Source organism: Brachyhypopomus gauderio, unplaced genomic scaffold, assembly GCF_052324685.1.
Source record: "Brachyhypopomus gauderio isolate BG-103 unplaced genomic scaffold, BGAUD_0.2 sc40, whole genome shotgun sequence".
Taxonomy (NCBI): Eukaryota; Metazoa; Chordata; class Actinopteri; order Gymnotiformes; family Hypopomidae; genus Brachyhypopomus; species Brachyhypopomus gauderio.
This window is the reverse complement of record NW_027506868.1, coordinates 1,849,390-1,870,824: the sequence shown is the minus strand read 5'-3', so window position 1 is coordinate 1,870,824 and position 21,435 is coordinate 1,849,390. Positions and strand designations below refer to the sequence as shown.

Sequence of the window (21,435 nt, the reverse complement as noted above, 5' to 3'; positions counted from 1 at the left end):
TTTGTAAAGGTTATGCAAAATATTTAATTCATGTAGTGTTTGGTCATATGGAAGAGAGTATATGACAATTTGCATTTGAAATGTATAGCAAATTTACATTTTTAGTACTGAGCATTCAAACCACTGGAAAAGCCCACAAATAAACAGCATACAGCATATATAGAGATGTCTGTGGCCTCTATAGAGGTAATTAAGTACAAGCTTATGCCTTTACACCTAAAGCCCATTAATTTTGTGGTTATAGATGAGTAATTTATATGAGAAAACAGTACAATTATGTCTCATTTTGTGGATGGGGGACCTCTGTGTACAAATAGTCCCAGTAAACTGGAATAACTGACAGTCATCCTCACAGAACAGGTGTGTTCTTTTTCTTTCAACGCCTTAAGCATGCAAAGCTCTGAATAACTATAACCCCCACCCCAAAACACCTAAGAAACTTACAGTGAAACTAACTTGTTGTGTACTGTACCTGTAAGTCTCATTTATGTCTTCACCATAGCATTATGGAAATTTACATAAATTAAAAATGGTATTTTTTTTTTTTATTAGATGTACTTCATATTCCCTGACAAACTGTGGAAATGGCACTTTATTTATGCAAGATTTAAACCGGAATGCTAATATCAAAACACTATAGTGTAGGAGAATTACAAAATGGTGGAAAGATAAGAAGTATAAGTTAAGACATACCATCAGTTCTTCATGCAAGCATTTGGAAAAATAATGCTGACAAAAAAACCTTTAGACATGAGAATAACAATAACATTATTGCACAGTGTTTTGGGCTGAAAATTAGATTTGATTAACAAGAGTATCAAAAATTGTACTCCAATGAGGACGTACTATGACACTATGGTGATGGTACAGACACCTCCAGTAGCCTGTTGTTTTTACGCTTGCAAGTGACACTGTTGCCATTTTTGGATCCCCCCTGGATAAATTTTACACACACTTTGTCCTGCTTGAATTGTACAATGAATCTGTAATCAAGAAAAGTAGAATCAACAATCACTATAGCATTACAATTCTGGCCAATATGAACATTTAAAAATGAATGATACATACTCGTCTGAGATGTCAATAGTGATTGGTTCCCTGTCACCTGAAGCAGCTCCAGTTCTGTGAAGCTTTGTGATTATCTCTATTAATCGATCACTGCTCAGCAAGAAGTCACCTTTGGCTGCTGATGCAGTGCCCTGCAGAGAATGAGTTAACATACCAATGGCAACATAATGACTTCATACACATACATTCTTGTGTCAGAAATGGTATGCAATACACTCTTTAGTGAACCAATTTAAATATTGAACACTGCAAAACTAAAAAGACTTTAACGTATCTTTGTAGGTAATGTACATATGTTCATTGTTTACTTTGGTTCACTAAACTAAAACAACTATTATATTACAGTTTGGTGAAAATATTTAGTCAGGAGCTTGCCTGTTTGAGCTTGAGAGCAAAGAAGCCATCATTGTGAGTGCTGACAGAGACACTGCTAAGATCAGGCAGGGGTATGCTGGCCTTTACCTGGCCTGACTTTTGATCAGCTAGAACAAAGTTTTTCTTGGTGAGGAGAAAGATCCTAGAAGCCCCCTAAAAATGAAGACAGCAGCATGTGGTTGTACAGTGGTTGTGTTTGAAGAACTAATTTACTGAGCTGTTTTATTAAGATGGTTCCATGTATATAATAATCATTTTTATAAGAGACATCCCAGTTGTATGTGACCCTCACCTTGCCATTGGCCCTGTTGACTTTATTAACCACATCTGCTAGGAGCAACTTCTCATCTAACACAATGTTCAGCTTCTGGTATTTAGGATTTTTGTCAATCTCAAGATAATCACCTTTGAAAGGCTGGCCCACACTAGAACAAAGGAGATTCACTGCATAGTACATTTGATTAAATATGTCAAGGATAGCATATTTAATGCTTACGTGCAGTTTAGACAGGTTAGATGCTTGTCCATACCTGCCGGGGTACAGAGCCTTCTTATCTTTGAAGATTTTGCTTGCTTCCAGTTTTTCTTCATAGATAGCTTTCTTCTCTTCTGTGAAGTGACTTCTGTATTGTTTGCCCTGAATTTAGGAAGAAGTGGAAACCATTTATGGATGGTTAGATGTTTTATAAATGGTTATAGATAATGTGAAAAAAGAAAACCAGTAATTAACTGTAATAACTGACCCTCCATAGATGGAAGATCCTCCTCAGGTGCTGATGTGTACCCTCAAGGAACTGGAAAGGCCTTGCTGGCCAGCTCTTATCAATAGGTGACATGGACGGTATTGTGTTCTTCAAGTCACAGAAATACTTCTGTATCTACATAAAAATACGTGCAGAATAAGAAATTAATGTGCATATCTTGAGGATAAGGCAGTATAAAAAAATTAAGGACCCCCCCACCAAATAATTATATAGCAATTAAGCATCTTTCATTCAGTAACAATCCAGAATCAAGTGACTTACAATTTTCTGGATGGTAAAGTCGTAGATCTTCTTGCCAGCATTTGCTCTGAAGAACTTTCTATATTCCCTACGGACCTAAAAAGGAAGAGGAGTCAGAAACTAGTAGCTGGGACAGTATGCACTCAGTAAAGCATCCAGCAGCTTCTTCATTGCAAGAGAACTATCAAAGTAAAATGTAGGTCACAAAAACAACACAATACAAACATCACAAGACAAACAGCAATTATTGTTTCTCAGAGGCAACTGAGTTCAATCCTAAAAAAGAGAATGTAGAGGGTTAGTTGGCATAGTGTGCACACATTTGGCAGGTGGGACAAACAAACACAGTAGACAGACATTTGAAAGACAGAACAAGTCTGTGTAGCATCAGTATATTTTACCTTCATCAAACAAAACTGGAAAATAAATATGCTAGATGGCACATAGTTCAACCTTCCTTCCAAGCAATAATGTGCTTCAGTTCAGAAAAAGGAGGACTGTAATGTAACTTAAACTAAATGTAAACTATATATAGCATTTTTATGAAGTACCTTTTGGAGCATACAGAATAGGATTTCACACCAAGGTGCATTCAGGCAAGGTTAACGTTATTATAAAAGCAAACACCTTGAGTCCCAACCAGTAGGCCCAAATGACAGCGACAGCGTGCTTACGCCTGTCCTCCTCCTTCAGTCGTTTGAGCTCTCTGCGTGCCTGCGACGTAGAGAAGGAGAAGGCAAAGAATGCAAATGTGGAGCGGTTATAAAGTAGAGAAGTTTAAAGAGGAAGTACATGATCAGCCCAAAGCAGGAGGAAACAGATGAGCACACAAAACCCCAGTAGTTCACCATTACAATAATTATCAGAATGTGACAGACCAAAGTGTGTGTTTTTGTCCTTGGTCCATTTGGTTTCATACAATTGAATGTATTTAAATCAATCTTATCTTTTGATTCTAATCTTTTAAGCATACAGCTTTTTAAAATCAAATAAATAAATGCAAATTATTCTTTAGAAGAGGTTTAAGGTGCAGATCTTAAATACATTAGGACAATGTGAACAGAATGGTATGATTGTTACAGGCTAAAATCATCAACATCCTATTACAACTGACAGTTTGGTCTTGGAATAGGTGCAATTTGCAGGCAATTTGGCAACAGGCAATTTGCCTAAGCAGAGAGACCCCCAGCAGCAAGGACGCAGAATTACCATGAACAGAAGTGACTCGTCCCAACAAATATCCAGGGATTATTGAATTGTCCCCACCATTAATTTATTCAAGGGTGTAGAATTAGCATGGATGTAAGTGATACATCCACACCAATGTTGAGAACAAATCGATGCCCTTGCTCAGTACTGCAGAGCAACTGTATGAGAAAACTAATCCATGATGACTTGAGCTCTAATCCATCAGAATACTTTGTTTCTTGCCAGCCTGCCCATATGGTGGAAACAACGTGTTTATTCTGAGCGTCATGCTTTAAATGCTGCAGTTCAATCCAAGCCTTAGCTAGTTTAGTTAGTTAGTTTAAGGGATTTCAGAGGGAAAGTAAAGAAGCATTAAGAACAGAAGTTAGAGAAACAGATAAAACCTATAAGAGAAAGAAAATGATATTTATATAGCGCCTTTCAAGATACCTAAGGTTGCTTTACAATTTTAACACAGTCTTACGCGACCAATCACACACCGGCGAGAAGCAGCAGCCATAGCGTAGTCTCTAACGAAAGTCACAGCACTGAATGGGGTGCAGGAAGGGGGGAGAGAGGATAGACCTTAGTGACAGAGCACGATCTACTACTGTGCATACAAGCACACACACATTCATGCACAGGCACTCAGATAACTGCTTTTTATCGAACAGAGACCCAGTTACACACTCAGAGAGAATTTGTCAGGGAATCCCATTTTACCTAACCTCCATGTTTTTGGACTGTGGGAGGAAACCGGAGACCCCGGACATGGGGAGAACATGGAAACTGCACTCAGATAGGCACTTGAACCCAAGACCCCAGTGCCAAGAGGCAAACGCACTAACCACCAAGTCACCGTATTGCCCACGGTTTAATTGGATATCTTGAAAGGTACTATTTAAAGGCACTATTCATTCATTCATTTAGACACTGCAGTTCCATGCAGAGGTCTACTGAGGAGTATTGGGCAGCAGCAGACTCGAGAGGACAAACATTAGTGGAGAAAGACAGGGAGTGATAAGAGTGAGAGGAGTGAAAACTGAGAAGAGCAGCCCTGAGACAAGTAGCAAAGCATGAGGTTAGAGGTGTTGCTTTTTAAAGCAGCTCTGTGAAGTCCTGTCAATAGTCTGAAGTTTGAAGATGTTCACAGTCTGATCTGAAGCATCACCCACGGTTCACTTCATTTTGAGATCATTCATAATTTTTTTTAATGGGAGGAAATGAGAGCCACTACCAGCATTCCATGCCAGTAGGCTGCAATAGTGCTCGCAGCCTGTTTGCATCTCTTCTGGTATTTCAGCTCACGCAGGATCTTGCGAGCCTTAAATAGAGATGTAATGAGGGACAGAGTTGTAACACCAAACATAAAAGACATGATTCTCAAACTATTAACTGCTTCAATAATCCTTCTAAGCATTACTCCTACCTTCCATCCTCTGATGAAAGACTGAACAACTATAGTAGAGTTTTTGATCTTTTTGTACTTTTGTTGTTGCTGTAAAAAAGATAAACATTGAAAAATTTTAAAATGCTTTAAAAATGCATCAATGCATGCAGAAAAGACACACATGACAACATATGACAAGAAAATAAATATTTGAAATACATGTGAAATTCTATTAAAAGTTCTAACTTACAGCATATCTGCGGTACCAAGCAGCCACCACCACTTGGCTTTTCTTCAACAGCAAGAAATGTGTTCTGCATTTCCAGCCACGGTAGATCTTCTGAATGAGTGTGGCCAAGTCTTCCAGGCACTGCCTTCTTCTTTCCTCCAGAAAAAAGAGCTGAAAGAAAAAAATGGAGATGAATGACAGATGTCAACACAAACAAAAAACATCATTTAATAACTGTCAAAAACTAAACAAGAAGACAATAGGTATTATCTAGAGCAAAAGGGACAAATCATCATGATAAAATATGGCACATGATAAACCAGAAGTATTTTTTCCCCCAGAAGTGGTTTTGACTTTTGATCTTATGTTGAAATGTAACAACATGTACATTTTCACACTGTAAAAAGTGGCATATGAAAACTTATCAGAAAATATTGGTTTAAAATAACAAAAATATTAACTTTTGAAGCAAAGTTGAATTCCTGTAAACAAAAGGTTATATAAAACAAATTTTCATTAAACGATACTTTTACATCAACATAAAACAGAACATTATAATGCCATGAAGAGCAACAACAAAAATTTAAATAAAATATAAAAAATTACAACATAATAAATAGATAGAATAGAATGGGATAAAGCAAACAAAGAAGGAGCAATTAAAAACAACTGCAGAGAACACTGGCTAAAGAATTTTACATGGGTGAATCAAATTCAACTGGTTAAAATCAACTGTGTCCACTGCTCTCTTGATTTTTTTTTCTAAAAAAAATAAAATCCAGTATGTCTTCAGAACATGCACAACAATTTCTAAGCTTTAAGTAGTGTGTAATCTCAACTTTAAGGTAAACAAATTAGAGCCAGCTTTAGAGCCAGGTTTTGAAAACATTTTAGCATATGTTACCTATTAAAAAGACATTGTGCCTGTGTCTGCTTAATTCTTTTTAAATTTTGTGCAAGAAAACTAACTTAATCAAGTTTCCCAGGAGAAGCGCCCTCCTCCTCTTGATAACAATAAAACCTGCCTTGGAGAATATCCTCTCTGGAGGTGTATGTAATATGTTGGATCCTTTTTGAGGTTCTGTAATGATTTGGTTGCATGTCCTCATTCATTTGTTACCTTTGTAGAAGATTTACTCTCACTGCCCTCATCATGTGGCTGTTCCTTCTCTTTATCACTAAATAGCAGCACACCTACCACCCTGTCCTTACAGTTCTGTTCTGGAGGGCTTATGGGCTCAAGCTCCTGCAGAACTTGGATTAATTTTTTTTTTTTTGTCAGCATTGAGTTTTTCAGAAGAAAAGTCCCAAAGACACTGGAAGCTTTTAGGTGGTTATAAAGATTCAGGCAAGATGCTGCTCTGAGGGGAACACAAAATTAGTGTGACCTAGTGTACCATGGTGATGCTTTCATGTACACTAAGTAGTTAAATACTGCTAGTCTCATGCAGAACTGTTACTGCTGAAGAGCAGTGGCCTCTATTTACTGAGACAATTCACTTGCAGTTTACATTTTACTACATTAAAATAACTCCAAGACCACACTTACGCTTCAGCATTACGTTATCAGCAAATAAGAAACCACACACCTGGATACTGTGTTCATTGTTTGCTGGTGACTTTAATCATTTAAGTACGGTCCTTCCGAAATTTCGGAAGAGAAAAACATTTCATAGAGAAAAACATTTTCGATCAAGTGTATATGAACGTCAAGGACGCTTGCAAAACTGCTCTCCATCTACAGGTAAGACCTATGTAAAGCCACCAAGGAAGCCAAGAGATAATACAACCTAAATCTGAAGTGCTATACTATATGATAACCAGGGCTGGACTGGGACAAAAAATCGGCCCTGGCATTTTTGGTTTAGACCGGCCCCTCATAATTAGCGGAGTACAACCAACTTGTAATTTATGTATTTGTGGTACGACGTGGAAAAAAAATAATTAAAAAATTACTCGTTAAAGTCATTGGATTCAATCTTAGCATTATTATATCACAATCACTTTTATGATTTTATTGAAATCATCTCTAATTTGTATTTTATGAATTTCTCCGATATAACAGCTCAATTCCAATTCTTCAGGTTAAAGGTGCTCCCTCCTTTAAACAGCTATAACATGTATTTGTATCTGGCTACAAACAGCTGCTTTATGAATTCATGCAAAGCAAATATGTCTTAAAAGCATTTGACACTGTTTTACTCGTATTCGGTGTGGGCATATCTTTTGCTAATATTACTTTTATATTTTTTTACACTTACTGTAGTCATGCTTAAATTGCAAAGCTTTTATTGATCATTTACTAGGTTTTAAAATCTGTAATTTTACTTGTTTGAGTGCTTTTTAAAACATGTTGAACCACAGCATAGAGCAGGGGTCTCCAACCTTTTTGGAACTGGGAGCTACTTCTTGGATACCAGTTATTGCAGAGGGCTACCGGGGGGGAGGGGTGGCGTCGAACGAAAGTTGTTGAGCGGGTGGGTGGCGAACGAAAGTTGCGTGTGCGAGTGTCAATTGCAAAGCGGGAAGACCGCTAGCAACCACGGACAATCTATAATAGTAGCAAAAACATAAACGATGCAGCGCTTTGGTGCATGGCGCTATAGTGAGCTATTTTTAAAACAAGCCCGCGGGCAACTCATGACGTGGGTGACCCCTGGTTTATTCAATATTGACGGCAGCCTAACTTTTTGATTGACAGCTAATTGAGCAATAGAACATGAGAGGGAGTGTGTTATCGTGAATATATGTACATGCCGTTACTTGACAATGCGTCCGCGGAGTGATACAGAGAATGAGAATACCGTGCTGTTATCACACATATCTGCAGGGTTAGAACACTTCTCAACCAGTCGGATTGTGAACTAACTGTTGTATAATTGGCGAATAATCATTTAGTGTTAGAAGGGGAGGGACAACTGTGAATTTTGATTGGACATAAATTTAAGTAGATTTCTCGATGGGACCAATTAGGTTTACAAATTTATATGTAATTCATTGGACCTTTGGCGAGCTACTCGGAAAGGGGTGGCGAGCTACTGGTAGCTCGCGAGTGATGTGTTGGAGACCCCTGGCATAGAGGCTACAAATTCAAACTATTATGCAGCCTATCTAAAATATCTAAAATGCTATGATAGCCTAAAATGGACACTTGCTGCTCATCCAACACTTCTCAGTCTTGACCATTTGCTATTTTATCAGAATAAGGGCGCATTGGCTGCAAGATTTTGGGAAGTATGCAATTACCAATTAATATTGATACTAATAAATGGCCATTGCTCATCATTCTCATGTAATAAAGTCCCTGTGTTATCCCAACGTTACTACCTGCTTACGTACTACACTTTCCCACTCAGTCTGTCCCTCGGTTTCTCTTTCACAAGCCTGCATCTCTAGCTGCTGTTCTCCCTGTCTGCTGCTGCTGTCTTCACCTACAGAGGACGCGGAGTCTACAGCAGCGAACATATCTGTGATTTTTACACATTTTGTAGCATCTACATTGAGACTCTTCAATTTCTTCGCGCGTAACTTCTCCGCACCCCCTTTCTGCCGCTTCTGTTGCTCCATGCTGCCTCTCCTTTAACAACACGCTCAACCATTGTTGCCTACTCCTCAGTAAGGAAAGTCGCTATCGGTTGTCCTAAAAGTCGCTAGGAGTCGCTAAATGACATCACCTAATTTGCATAATACATGTTTTTGAAGCTGTAAATGAGTAATGTTGGGAGAGAAAAAGTGAGTAAAAAACACCCTAAATATGTTAGAACTACAAATTAACAACATCTGTTGCCTTTGAAATAGGCAGTTACTTCTCAAAAAAACTACATGACTAATGCTTTGTAAAAATTATTTTTACGTAAATTACATAGTTTTTTCGCTGTGTTGTTAAATGTTAGTTTAAGAGTAGCAGTTAGCAGAAATGAATGAGACTGTGTGAGTTAAATGCAGTGATTTTTTTGTGTCTCACTGAAGACATTTATATTTATTTAAAGCATTTATATTTACATCCCGCTCTGTAAATAAGGGGCGGGGTATCAGCGGCAGCTTTGGGCATGCGCAGTTCATTTGCAGTGTGGATGTGGAGCGGTGAGGGTCTGCTCTGAGTGTGAGACTGCACTGTGAGTGTGAGAGTGTTGTGGGGTGGGGCTCACGGCAGCACCCGCCCCAGAGGACAGCAACTGAAGAGCGTGCGTGTTCAGAGTCTCAAAAAGTCTCCGATAACACCACAAAAAGATTTGTCGCTAGTCGCTTTTTACCACAAAAAGTCTCTAGAGGGTCTGAAAAGTTGCTAAATATAACGACAAATTCGCCAAGTTGGCAACACTGCACTCAACACTGAATGTAGCGGGAGTTACAGCGGACCACACAGAGAAAGGGTGGGACCACTTTCGTCCTATATCCTGATTGGTTCAGTCCACTGTCTATATTGAAGATGGGCCAATGGGCCGCCCCCTCTACAACCTGAGAACAACCTGAGATCATTTTATTTAAGATTTAAGACATTTAAGATCAGCTGACTCTGTGGATACTTTTAAAAAACAGCTAGACTTTCCTTTTTACGCAGGCGTTTAGTTAGTGGTGGAGGTTGCAGCCGTTGACCTTGTGCACTGTATTTTATTTCTGTTTTATAGTGTATGTTTTTGTGTTTTTATTTTTTGTTATTTTATTTTCCGTTGTAAAGCACTTTGTGGCTTGTGCCTGTGAGAAGTGCTATATAAATGAATTTTACTTTTTTTTTTACTTACTCTAAATTGTGGGCCGATCTCTTAGAAAAAAGGGAAGGAATTGGCCCCTGAGGACTGTCGGCCCACCGGGCAAATGCCCGGTATGCCAGATTACCAGTCCAGCCCTGATGATAACACTGTTGACACTCAATGCATATGCTGAGGACTGCAACACATCAGGGAATCCATACTCCAAAATGAACTGAATTGCTATTACCATTTTGAAGCTCTCAACATTGAGCCTTAAAGGAGTGCTTTGGCAATGGGGAACACAGAGTGCATCATTCGCAGAACCATCAGGTGAAGTGTTCTAATGATTTATCTAAAACTGCCTGGCCCAACCAACATCCCCAAGCATGCACTCACAACATGCTCATTTGAGATGGCTAATGTCCTAGCATAAATATTCCACATGTTCCTTGTACAAGCCACAATATTCACATAAATGTAAAGAAAAATGAAGAAATGCCACCACTGTACCTCTCACTTAGAAACATTGTCTAAATGGTTACTGACCAGTTAAACTCCAGTTGTGCTTTCAAAATATTTGCTCTAACCCACATCCCAAAGAACAAACATTAGACCCTCTCCATTTTGCTTATAATCAGATCAGGTGCAAAGGAGTTGCCTTTCAGAAAGCCTTCTTGCATTGGGAAACCAAGGACAGTTATGTGAGAAAGTTTGACAGTTGACTATAGCTCAGCATTCAAAAATATCATACCATCAAAACTGGCTAAAATGCTCTATACACTTTGATGATTGACAAGTCTCTACAACTGCATCCTGAACTTCCATCAGACGTGGCAACAGGGCTGGGTGCTGAGACTCATGCTCTACACATGATTGTGCTTTCTCCCAGACCAACATCAGTAACATCACATCTGCAGACACCACAGCCCTTGGATTGGAGATGATTGTAGTGTGGTTGTATAGTGCTGGAACAATCTTTCCAGTCTTGAATACTAACAAAAATAAGGAAATAATTGTTGATTCAAGAAGGACGATGATGCAACCCATACTACTACAATTAGGTGAGGTGGAGAGGGTAAACGCCATCGATATTCATATCAGCAAGGATCCCACCTAGTCACATAGTAAAGAAGTTACAGTGACATATGTACTCAGTGGTGGCTGGTTCTAAAGGTTTTGAGGGTGGCACAAACATAAGCTTGTTGGTGTATTAATACATTTAAAAATATATGATAGTTTGGTTAGGATTAGCTCCAGTAGATAGCTTAGCTTAGTAGATAGCTACCAAGATATATATTTTATTTAATGGTAGATTCTATCCAAAATGCTCAATCTTAATGTTCTCTCAAGTTTTCCACTGGAACTCAGCCTAACTGTAATATGTCCTATTTCCAAGAAGTTGACATGGTAACACTAAAATCCTCTACATGTGAACTGGACCCTTTACCAACATGCTTTTTCAAGCAGGTTCTGAGCTCATTAGTTAATGAAGTTCTAACGATTGTTAATCAGTCTCTGCAACTGGGAGAATTCCCTAATATTCTTAAAACTACAATGGTCTATTAAAGAACAGAAATCTTGATCCCAATAATTATCTCAATAATCTCAATAATTATCGACCTATATCTAACCTTCCCTTTCTTAGCAAAATCGCTGAAAAAGTTATGTCAATCCAGTTGAATGATTATCTTAAACCAAATAAATTACACTTTTCAGTCTGGTTTCAGAGCTCTCCACAGTACTGAAAAAGCACTAGTTACGTGTATGTAGTAAATTACCTGAGATTGAATAAAGATGAAGGCAAGCTCTCAGTCCTTTTTCTGCTAGATTTAAGTGCCGCTTTTGACACTGGTGATCATGAAATACTTCCTACAGACTACAGAGCTGGGTAGGCCTTAGTGGCTTAGTCTTAGACTGTTTAGATCAGGGGTGCCCATTAAGTCGATCGCGATCAACCGGTCACCCAAGGAATGTGGGTAGATCGCATGACATTAAAAAGTAGTAGATGAATGACAGGCTATTGTCCATCTGCACTGACGGTTGTATATATACACTGCCCCAGTAACAATTTAACTAAATAAAATAATGTACTAAAGTAAAGTAAATAAGATAATAATATGGAAAACGATTAAAATAATTAGAAGAGTTTAAGTTTTTTAACTAAAAGCAGATCTAAACAGGGAGGTTTTGAGACTCTTCTTGAAGCTATGCAGGGATGAAATGCCTCTGAGCTCCTCAGGAAGAGAGTTTCAAATCTAGTGGCTAAAAGCACCCTTGCCAATCTTTAATTGGCTTTTTAGGAATCACCAGTAGATCACTGTTTGAAGACGTGGGATACCTGACTGGAACATATCTAATCATCATTTCACCGAGGTAAAGAGGAGCAAGACCATGAAGACATTTAAAAACCATCACAAGAACCTTAAAATCTATTCTAAAACTGACAGGTAACCAGTGCAGTCAGTGGAGTGCAGGTGTAATATGATCTCTCTCTCTCCTTTTTATTATGTTTATTTCCTTTTTATCTTTAATTTTTTTTGTCTTCTTATCTTTGCTTCCTTTTAATGTTCTGTTTTAATTATGTAAAGCACTTTGAGTTGCATGTATGTATGAAAGGTGCTATACAAATATAATTTATACAAATTATTATTATTATTATTATTATTATGTATATACACACAACGATGAGATTTATCCTTCCCATCTTTTCTTGTTTTTGTATCTCTCAAATTGTTGTTATGGGGTCGGCCAGATGAGGATGGTTCCCCTCCGAGTCTTTGTTCCTCTCAAGGTTTTTTCCTCATGCTCTTTGGGAGTTTTTCCTTGCCACTGTTGCCCTTGGCTTGCTCACTGGGGGCTTGGACTCAGACACTTGTAAAACTGCTTTGTGATAACAACTGTTATCTATATAACACTATATAAATACATTTAGACCGATAGGCTACCGATTAAATAGGTGCGTCCAGGACGCAGCTGCAGCCCACAGTAACCTTTAGGGCAAGCAATTAAAGAGCTTCTCTAGATCACGTGCTTGCCAAAAGTTTAAGGACCTACTCAAACACCCATTAGTCCAGTGCCCCACACAAAGGAATTATATGGAATACATTTAATGTCACAGAAATTCAAATGATATCATTCATGATCTTTAAGAACAACAATAATGGCCAGTAATATTTCCCAATATTTTTGCAATATGTAATTTACATAAGTTTATATTTTTAAGTAGAATTTATTCTCTGGATAATTTGATGGGGACGCCCTACTGACAAGCCGCTACTGCTTGTACTTCTTGAGAAGAGTGAAGATGTTTGGCAGCTAAAATCCTCAGAAATGTCTGTAGGGGCACCACTGAAAACATCCTCACTGTCTAGGACCTGCACTGCACTGCACCGTAATGCTCCAGAGGGTGGTGAGGATGATGAAGCTCTTCCAATCACTGGACATTCACCAGACTGGTGTCATCATAATAGCACACAACCTGTCTCGCTGAACCCAGCCTCATCATACCCTTTCAATCAGTGAGACACACTGATTGAACACAGTACAGGAGTGTGAAACCAAGAATCACTAGACTCAGGAACAGCTTTTAGGCTTGTAAACAACCATCACTGACCCAAGAACTATCTGATCAATTCATTGCAATACACACATACACATGCCTTTTACTGCGGCACTCTGCATTGCATTTGAACCCTATGTACAGGAAACTTTATTGTTGATTTTTTTCCACAAAACATTTACAAAAAACATCAAAAGCATTTCAATGTGCACTTTACATTACTGCACATAATTAATATAGCCTAACTTGTATGTACATAATAATCCTATTTTATTTTCTAATTCTTTATTTCCTGCTTTTTTCCTCCATATTTATATATCTTACTCTTTTGTTAGCCTTAATGGAAGCAATGCAGAATAAGAATTTCATTGTTCACTTTAATTGACTGCTAGGCACGACAAAATTCTTGAACTGCACCTGAAAATCAAACATCTCTTGGAACTTGAATATCTTCAACTTCAAATCTCTATATTCTTTTATGAGAAACCAATTAATTCTGTTTGACAAACATTTAGCATCTACATATAGCCAAATTGGAATGATCCTTGTTCCATAACCACAGTTTGCAATGATTCAACTGTGAGACTGGCATTCAAATCAGGCTTGTTAGATCAAATTATTGAATAGTTGACTTTTTGGAGTCATTCTTACAATACAAATAGTTCAACAAACTTGAAGCAGTCATCCTTTACATCCAAGCCAAAATATGCATATGCATGGCAAACATATCTAGTAGATAGGTAACAGATCGGGTAGCAGTAGTTAAATGAAACTTTGTTCTCAGATGGAGTTACCCCAATAGAAGTCACTAAGGGCAAGAAGATTCTCAATGGAATCATTTGCTGCAGAGGCTTTGATTATACAGCCGGAGATGCAAATTATGTAGGTGTAACGTTCATAGGTAAATTGCTATACTTTTATCGCTTTTATAGTTATTCGTGATGTCATGGAGTTCAGAATGAAGAAGTGCATGCTTCTTTTGTTCACCACTTTTTTTCACTCAAGTCTGGCAGTGCTGGTGCCTCATGAAGCCCTTTGGTCATACCTACACCCTGCAAACTATGACCAGGACTTATAGAAACTATGATGGACTTTCTGCACGTTTGTCTACTTATTTCACTAGTTGATTCTTGATGTTTATGTTGTTATTGAGCGGTCCGTTGCCGACAGGAAGGGGATGGGTGACCTTGGTTCCTCTCAAGGTTTCTTCCTCATGATCTAGGGAGTTTTTCCCCGCCACTGTTGACTGTCTCATCAAGCCTTACCATAGCTTCTCTTTTTTAATTTTGGAAATGAACACGTCTCATGTCTCACAGAAAATGTTTCTTTAAGCTTTAAGCAAAGTTTCCTGAAAATCTTATAACATTGTCAACTCCTAACTACTCACAGTTCTTGGGTTCCTGATGAAAATTTTGGAACGGCCATAGGAGAACTCTTCTTCAGGTATGTTCAAGTCTTTAAAGAGAACCTCCACACCTTTCCTGAAAAAGGTGTTGGGCAAAATCCAACATGTTATTATGCAATTAGCAGTGCAAGAGACACTTACAACTTCATGCTTTTGACTAATCTAGCAAGCATAAAGTCAACTTGAACAGACAAGAAACAACCAAATTCCAATGACATCTTAATATCAGCAACAGACAAAATAATACTTTGCATAGTTTGGCAAAGAAAATGCAAATCAGTCTCTGCCCTACACAAAATATAGATAATATAACTGATCAATCAATTTTAAATTTAGCACCAGTCCTTTCACAGTGAAATATGAGTAATCCAGTGGTGATATAGCGACAAGTAAATTCTGTCCCAACATGACTGGATTCTACATAGCACAGCACATAGATAAAGGACTGTGAAACAATTGCCCGAGATAAGCAGCTTAAAAAAGACATAACTGTTGAGATAACTGTCTGCCTCCAGGACAAGACTCAACATGTTAAGGAAAAAATGTCAAACATTGACATGGCACATGAAAATGTGTAACTTAAAATAACAGCAGACAATTAAATTGTATTATGTTTTTAAGTCAAGAGACAGGTTGCCTAAGAAGCTTGAGCAACAGTGCTCATAGATGGTGATCTAACCTGGCAAGGTCCTTCCAGTGGGGCCAGGTCGGTTTGCAAAGCATTTTGTATCGCTCAAGGCAGGGTTCATATGCCTGGCGGAAGGCATATCCTGCCCGTCTAACACGCACATTCTCCATCAGCCCCAAGTAGCGCACCTGGTGGGACACAAGTGATTCTGAGAAGACTCGGGCTGCCTTTTTGTCATTGGGCTTGATGCATCTGGAAGAGCACAGACAAAAGAACACATGAAAATGATTTGGCTTTAAATTGAACTATTTTACTATTTAATTTACTTAATTTTTATTTAAGTATTTTTATTTACTTAATTTAGCTACAAACATTATTTAGTTTTTATTTTATATTTCATACATATGGCAGACACTCTCATCCAGAGCAACATATAATTTCAAGCATCTTGCTTGACTCTAACCAGAGGACTCATTGTTATAGCATAGAACACTTGTCTGGATTAAGTTTGAACTACATTTTCCATGTACATGTCCTTACAACTTAATGCCCCTATAACTGATAGCCCTTTTATGATTTCTAGTATACTCCTGTAACAGACATAGAGGCTCACTGACAATTTAGGTAGGTTGGTAGAGAGGAGAGAGTGACCAGCCTGACAGGTAGGGAGGAGGATGGTTATGCTCTCACCCCCAGAAAAGATAAAGGATGTAGGTAGGTTTTTTTGGGTGCTTCTGTGTGTGTTAAATTCAGTCTGTCTGGACAACCAATTGTGGATGCACAATTGATTCCAAAACAGAAAGAGCAAGCCTATGATCAGCATATATGGTATTGCGGTGCTCTTTGAGCAGAGTCGTTAGCATCATGAGGCTAACTTGCAGTTCCGGTGCATCAGGCTTAGGCGAAAGTTTTTTTGGTTGTTTTCGAAGCTTTAGAAGCCATTGTTGGACTAAGATGTAAAATGGTCAGATTTGTTTTGATGGATAAACAGAATAGAGCGTACGGTTGAATACGAGGGAGTTGAGGTTGAATGAGACCAGTATTGGAGACTATGTAAAATGCATCCTACTCGCTTGCCGCAATCTTCCTTTCCCATTTCGCTTTCTTAAAATAGAAATATTTGTAGGTTATTTTTATATTTGTCAGGTTGTTTTAACAGTTCCACAGGCATCACCACGGAGAACAGGAAGGTGGATCTCAACTGTCCACAACAAAGCATGCTAAAGAAATTCCAAAGATTTTTGGAATTTTATATAAGATTTAACTTTTGTAGATTATTTATATACTCTTTCAACAAAATTGCTGATTTTCAATTACCTTAAGGCGGCCTTCAGTGACTATAACTTAGGGATGCACCGAAAATTCGGCCACCGAAAATTTTCGGCCGAAATGGCTTAAATTAGCATTTTCGGTTTTCGGCCGAAATACTTTCATCACCAAAACAACACGGCCGAAACAATGTGCTGTGATGACGCAAGCAAAAATCGCCACCTGCACGCGCTTATTTGGATAAAGCTAGCAAAAAAGTTTTCCAGTGATGGCGCCGAGGCAAAGGACATTACACCAAAAATTATGGAACTCGTTGCCTTAGACGATCAGCCGTTCTCTGTCGTAGGGATTTCGTAGGCTAATAGAGCACATTGAGCCCCGTTATGTTTTGCCGAGCAGACGACATTTCTCAGAAGTGTGTTTACCTGAGCTGTTTAATGTTGTTGCAACTCACGTCACGTTTTTATGAGAGAATTTATATTTATCTTTCAGGCCAGTCAGTTATAACTAAATTTAACTCGTATAAAATACATATATTTATCCTCTCAGATAAAAACGGTCTGCAAGCGAGTTTAATTTAATTAGTGGTCGGCCGTTGTCAGCGGTATCGCCGTTAACGGCCCACCACTAATTTTATTTTATAATATGCATTACTGTAATGTCAGTGCTAAATAAATATATACAAATCAAATTTTGTAGTTGATTTATTCTTTGAATAGCAATGCCTTGATTTTAGTGAGGTTAGCCATAAATCCAATGTTACTAATAATTGGCATAATAATAATAATAATAATAATAATAATAATCTTTATTTGTATAGCACCTTTCATACATACATGTAACTCAAAGTGCTTTATGTATTTCGGTGTTTCGGTTTTCGGCTTTCGGCCTTGGTTTCCTCATTTTCGGTTTTGGCTAAGAATTTTCATTTCGGTGCATCCCTACTATAACTAACTACTATGATGTGGGGACCAGGGAACTGTTGGCCATAACGCTGGCAAATGAAGAGTGGTGCCATTGGATCTAGGTTGCTAAACAACATCCCTTTGATGTACTCATGGACTGTAAGAACCTGAAATACCTGTGGCAAGCCAAGTATCTAACCATTAGACATGCTTGGTGTTTTTTTATCACTTCATGTTTCAGTCCTGGGTCCAAGAATGGTAAGGCCATTCTCTGACCAAAACCCCCAAGCCTCTAATTAGTCTCAATTACTTTGCCCTAACTTGGTGAGATATGCCATCCAATAGGATTTTGATGATGAACTGAGGAGCGTGGTCCATGGCAAAAATTTTCCCCCAAGTATAAACTGTATGAATTACATACCTGCTGTGATAATCTGATCATCTGTGTATATGTTTCTCTGTCCTATGATAATGTTCATATTCCACCAGTTTTAATGGGAGTCTATGGTTAATCCTGTCACATCCTGTTTTGACTGTGTCAAGTCCAAGACTGCCTACTTCTATGTCAAATCTCTTGATAGCATTGGATATTCTTAAAACGGAGGCCAACACACCAATAAAATATCTTAGAACTAGTATAACTACTTCCATACTGATTTTCAGTTGTCTGTGTGCCGGAAATCCCATACTGAATACACTTCAACAACACTTGGACCATGCCTCTCCTGATAAATGGCCTTTGTAAAAAGTTTAGAATTAAACATAACTTCAGAGTTTGTCATAGAAAAGCAACTGTATGATGCTAATATTGTCTTATAAAATATGTGCTGATTTCCTTAATAACAAAAAGATAAACATTCTCAAACAATTAGCAAACATTCAGTGAAGTTCATGAATAGAAATATACCTGTTCACTATTTGAATAATTTTTTTCTTTGAAGATCATTTGTACCTAACCAACTGAGTACTTGGTGTGTTATCAAATCACTTCACTTCAAGTGTTCAGCGGTCATCCCAGAAGTGAATGATATCTTTTCAAGCAAATAGCACTTCCTGAGATGAAAACATGACGTGACTTGCCTATAACGGTCATGTAATGAGTGATGTAATATTGTAAATGCTGCATTATCTCCTGCATAATCTTTTAGCCTATTAGGAATGAAGCTAATATATTTTAGTCTATTAGCAAAGATGCTAATATGATCTTTTAGTAAGTTGGTTCTGACTCACATTAACTGACTCATCATTTAGCATTCTCACCTGATGTAATTAGGGTTCTTGGTCTGAAGATTCCTCATAAGTGTGCCCACTGATGCTTTGAACTGAAACCCAGCTGTGGGAGGTCTCTTCAAGTTGACCTTGGCGGGGTTACCCTCAGGGAACAGTAACTTCATCAGTCTGTGATTGGCCTTGTACATAGCCTGGGATAGGTCTCTGTATAGGAGGTCATTGTTTTTGTCCACAAAGCCCTCCACCCGATACAACACCTACAGAGGGAGTTTCCAGTTACATACCTTAAGGTTCAACACATTTGTGATGTTTGTTCTCTACTTAAGCTAATTATTGGGTGCTGTTGACAGCATGTGATAAATACCACACAATTCTCCTATACTATTGCCTTCTCAAAATTACTGTGCAAAAAAATAAAAAAATAATAAAAAAAAGTTTTATTATCTAAGGTACGAGTCTTGAGTAAGCAAGCAACACAACATTAGCTTTCAGGCCAACCTTGCCAGCATAGTGTTGTATACGGAAGCAGTTATGAGGTAGACTGTGGTCAGTGAGGAACTTTGAGTTCTTGCTTAGCCTGCTCTCAAAGTGCTGGTGTTCAGCACAGACAATGTTCAGTTTGTCCAGGAATGTCTCATCTGTCACTGTGCCGGGCCGCAGACACTCCTCATCCAGCATGGCCAGAATCCCATTCTGATTCTGAGGGAAATGTCAAAGTCAGCTTCGTCAATTCAGCAGTATATACAAAACACAGAGGATTTAAATTTAATTTTTCTTTCAGACTCATGGTGCAGTAGTAAACCTTAAATAACACTATAAATATGTAAATTCTAAGAACATTACATCAACATATAAATGTAAACATTTAAGACATTAAAGTGACACGGACAGATGTTATACATCATTGTAAATGTGTTACAATTTCCAATGATTAACAATTTACACTACAATTTACACAATATCGTTTTTTTCAAAGAACGATTTACACAATACTTCAAGTCTGACCACTCTACCATTGGAACATGTGATACAGTTTATGGTTATATATACAAGGCTACTATGTTATTACAATGACCTAAATCACGGGGAATACAAAACAATTTAATGATGAAAAAAAGAAATTAAACCTGACTCACATTTTCAATGAGGTCACATATAATGGCATTGTTGAAGTACGCAATGTTGGTCCATTCAATTCCCTATAATATAACAGAAAACGGACTCAAGGAGTTTGCTTTTGACTTTCTTTTAGCTTTTCATGGTAGGGCAGGAGAGTTTTCTTTTTTATACACTCAAATTAATATACAAATATGAGGGTTTAAGGTATAAACCCAAACTTTCAATACTTGGTCAGCTAAATAGACACACCATGTAGCCTCACAGGTGTTGGATCATTAGCTCTTGCCAAGAAATTGCTTAATTTACATGGTAGTCAACTGAACTGAATTTGCCAAGCTTCATAAGACATACAGCTCATAGTATGTGTCCATACAGAATGGAAAGAGCCTAATAAACTGCTATAGTTCATTTTAGTTTTTGACAGAAGGACTAGGTGGGAACGAGTGGGAGAGCATTTATTGGAAAAAGGTTCTATAGTGTGGAACAATTTTTAGATCCTTGTGTTCCACCCCATCTTCCAGAATATTATTTTCCCATGCACTGGGCTGGAGCTGGGCCAGGATATATCACAGAGTGTAGGTTAGAGGTCACTAACAGGCGGACCGCGGTCCAGATCCGGCCCCGAATGCAGTCCTGTCCGGACCCAATCTCATTCCTGATAAATTCTGCAAATTTCTATTTCTGTGGTCCGCAACCAACGGACCTCGGTCCGGATAGGGACCCAAAGGCCATCCCATCCGGACCCAGAATAAATTGTTAAAAATATTTTTTAATTTTGATGGGAGAATTAATTTTAAACCGGAGCATTTATTTCAGGGCTATTGAAAAAACACTCCGTCACGAGTGTTACGTTCGCAAATTAAACAACTAGGACAGTCCTGCCAAACAGCAAACCTACTTTTAGAAATATGGCTGTCAAGTATTTACAACTGAGTAGGAATATTGAACACCCTCTCTCTGAAATACTAGCTATCACTATAAATATATAAGCAAAATAAGCAAGCAATAATCAATTATGAGAACTAAAAAGAAATTATATTGCATGAAGAATTATAAGCAATTCTCTGGACTTCTGTATAATGAGGGACTAGCATCTCACCTCACGGATGTATTCCTCTTGCTCTTCACACAAGGTGAGCTCAATAAAAATCTGCTGAAGTTTCTCATTGCAGTAATTGATAATGAACTGCTCAAAGCTGTTGTCCTGTAGAATTAAGCACATACCGTTAGGCTAATAATTAACTGGGATAATTAAAATGTACACAGCAGCCAAGCACTATACAGAAAATACATGGTGCTTCTTTGGTGTACTTCTAATGATTATTTTATGTAATGAATTACAGCAAATAACCTCAACAACATTGAAAAATGTTTA

General features: G+C 38.0%; 1 protein-coding gene across 5 annotated transcripts in view; it reads right to left on the bottom strand.

Annotated features, from left to right (window-relative positions):
* Positions 1-484: 484 nt before the first annotated feature.
* myo1b (myosin IB) overlaps positions 485-21,435 on the bottom strand; it is a 151,923-nt gene continuing 130,972 nt past the window's right edge. For 4 of the 5 annotated variants that reach the window (XM_076985301.1, XM_076985298.1, XM_076985302.1 and 1 more), the window contains 17 exons: positions 21,160-21,264; positions 20,078-20,140; positions 19,440-19,640; positions 18,972-19,198; positions 15,589-15,789; positions 14,892-14,985; positions 5,276-5,425; positions 5,065-5,133; positions 4,873-4,959; positions 3,075-3,161; positions 2,469-2,543; positions 2,187-2,321; positions 1,974-2,080; positions 1,736-1,868; positions 1,439-1,596; positions 1,069-1,194; positions 485-983 (listed from right to left, as the gene is read on the bottom strand). In XM_076985301.1, coding sequence (XP_076841416.1) covers positions 854-983; positions 1,069-1,194; positions 1,439-1,596; positions 1,736-1,868; positions 1,974-2,080; positions 2,187-2,321; positions 2,469-2,543; positions 3,075-3,161; positions 4,873-4,959; positions 5,065-5,133; positions 5,276-5,425; positions 14,892-14,985; positions 15,589-15,789; positions 18,972-19,198; positions 19,440-19,640; positions 20,078-20,140; positions 21,160-21,264 — 2,148 coding nt within the window. In that variant the 3' untranslated portion in view covers positions 485-853. The remainder of the gene's footprint in view (positions 984-1,068; positions 1,195-1,438; positions 1,597-1,735; positions 1,869-1,973; positions 2,081-2,186; positions 2,322-2,468; positions 2,544-3,074; positions 3,162-4,872; positions 4,960-5,064; positions 5,134-5,275; positions 5,426-14,891; positions 14,986-15,588; positions 15,790-18,971; positions 19,199-19,439; positions 19,641-20,077; positions 20,141-21,159; positions 21,265-21,435) is intronic. The other variant, XM_076985299.1, reaches the window with a different exon arrangement.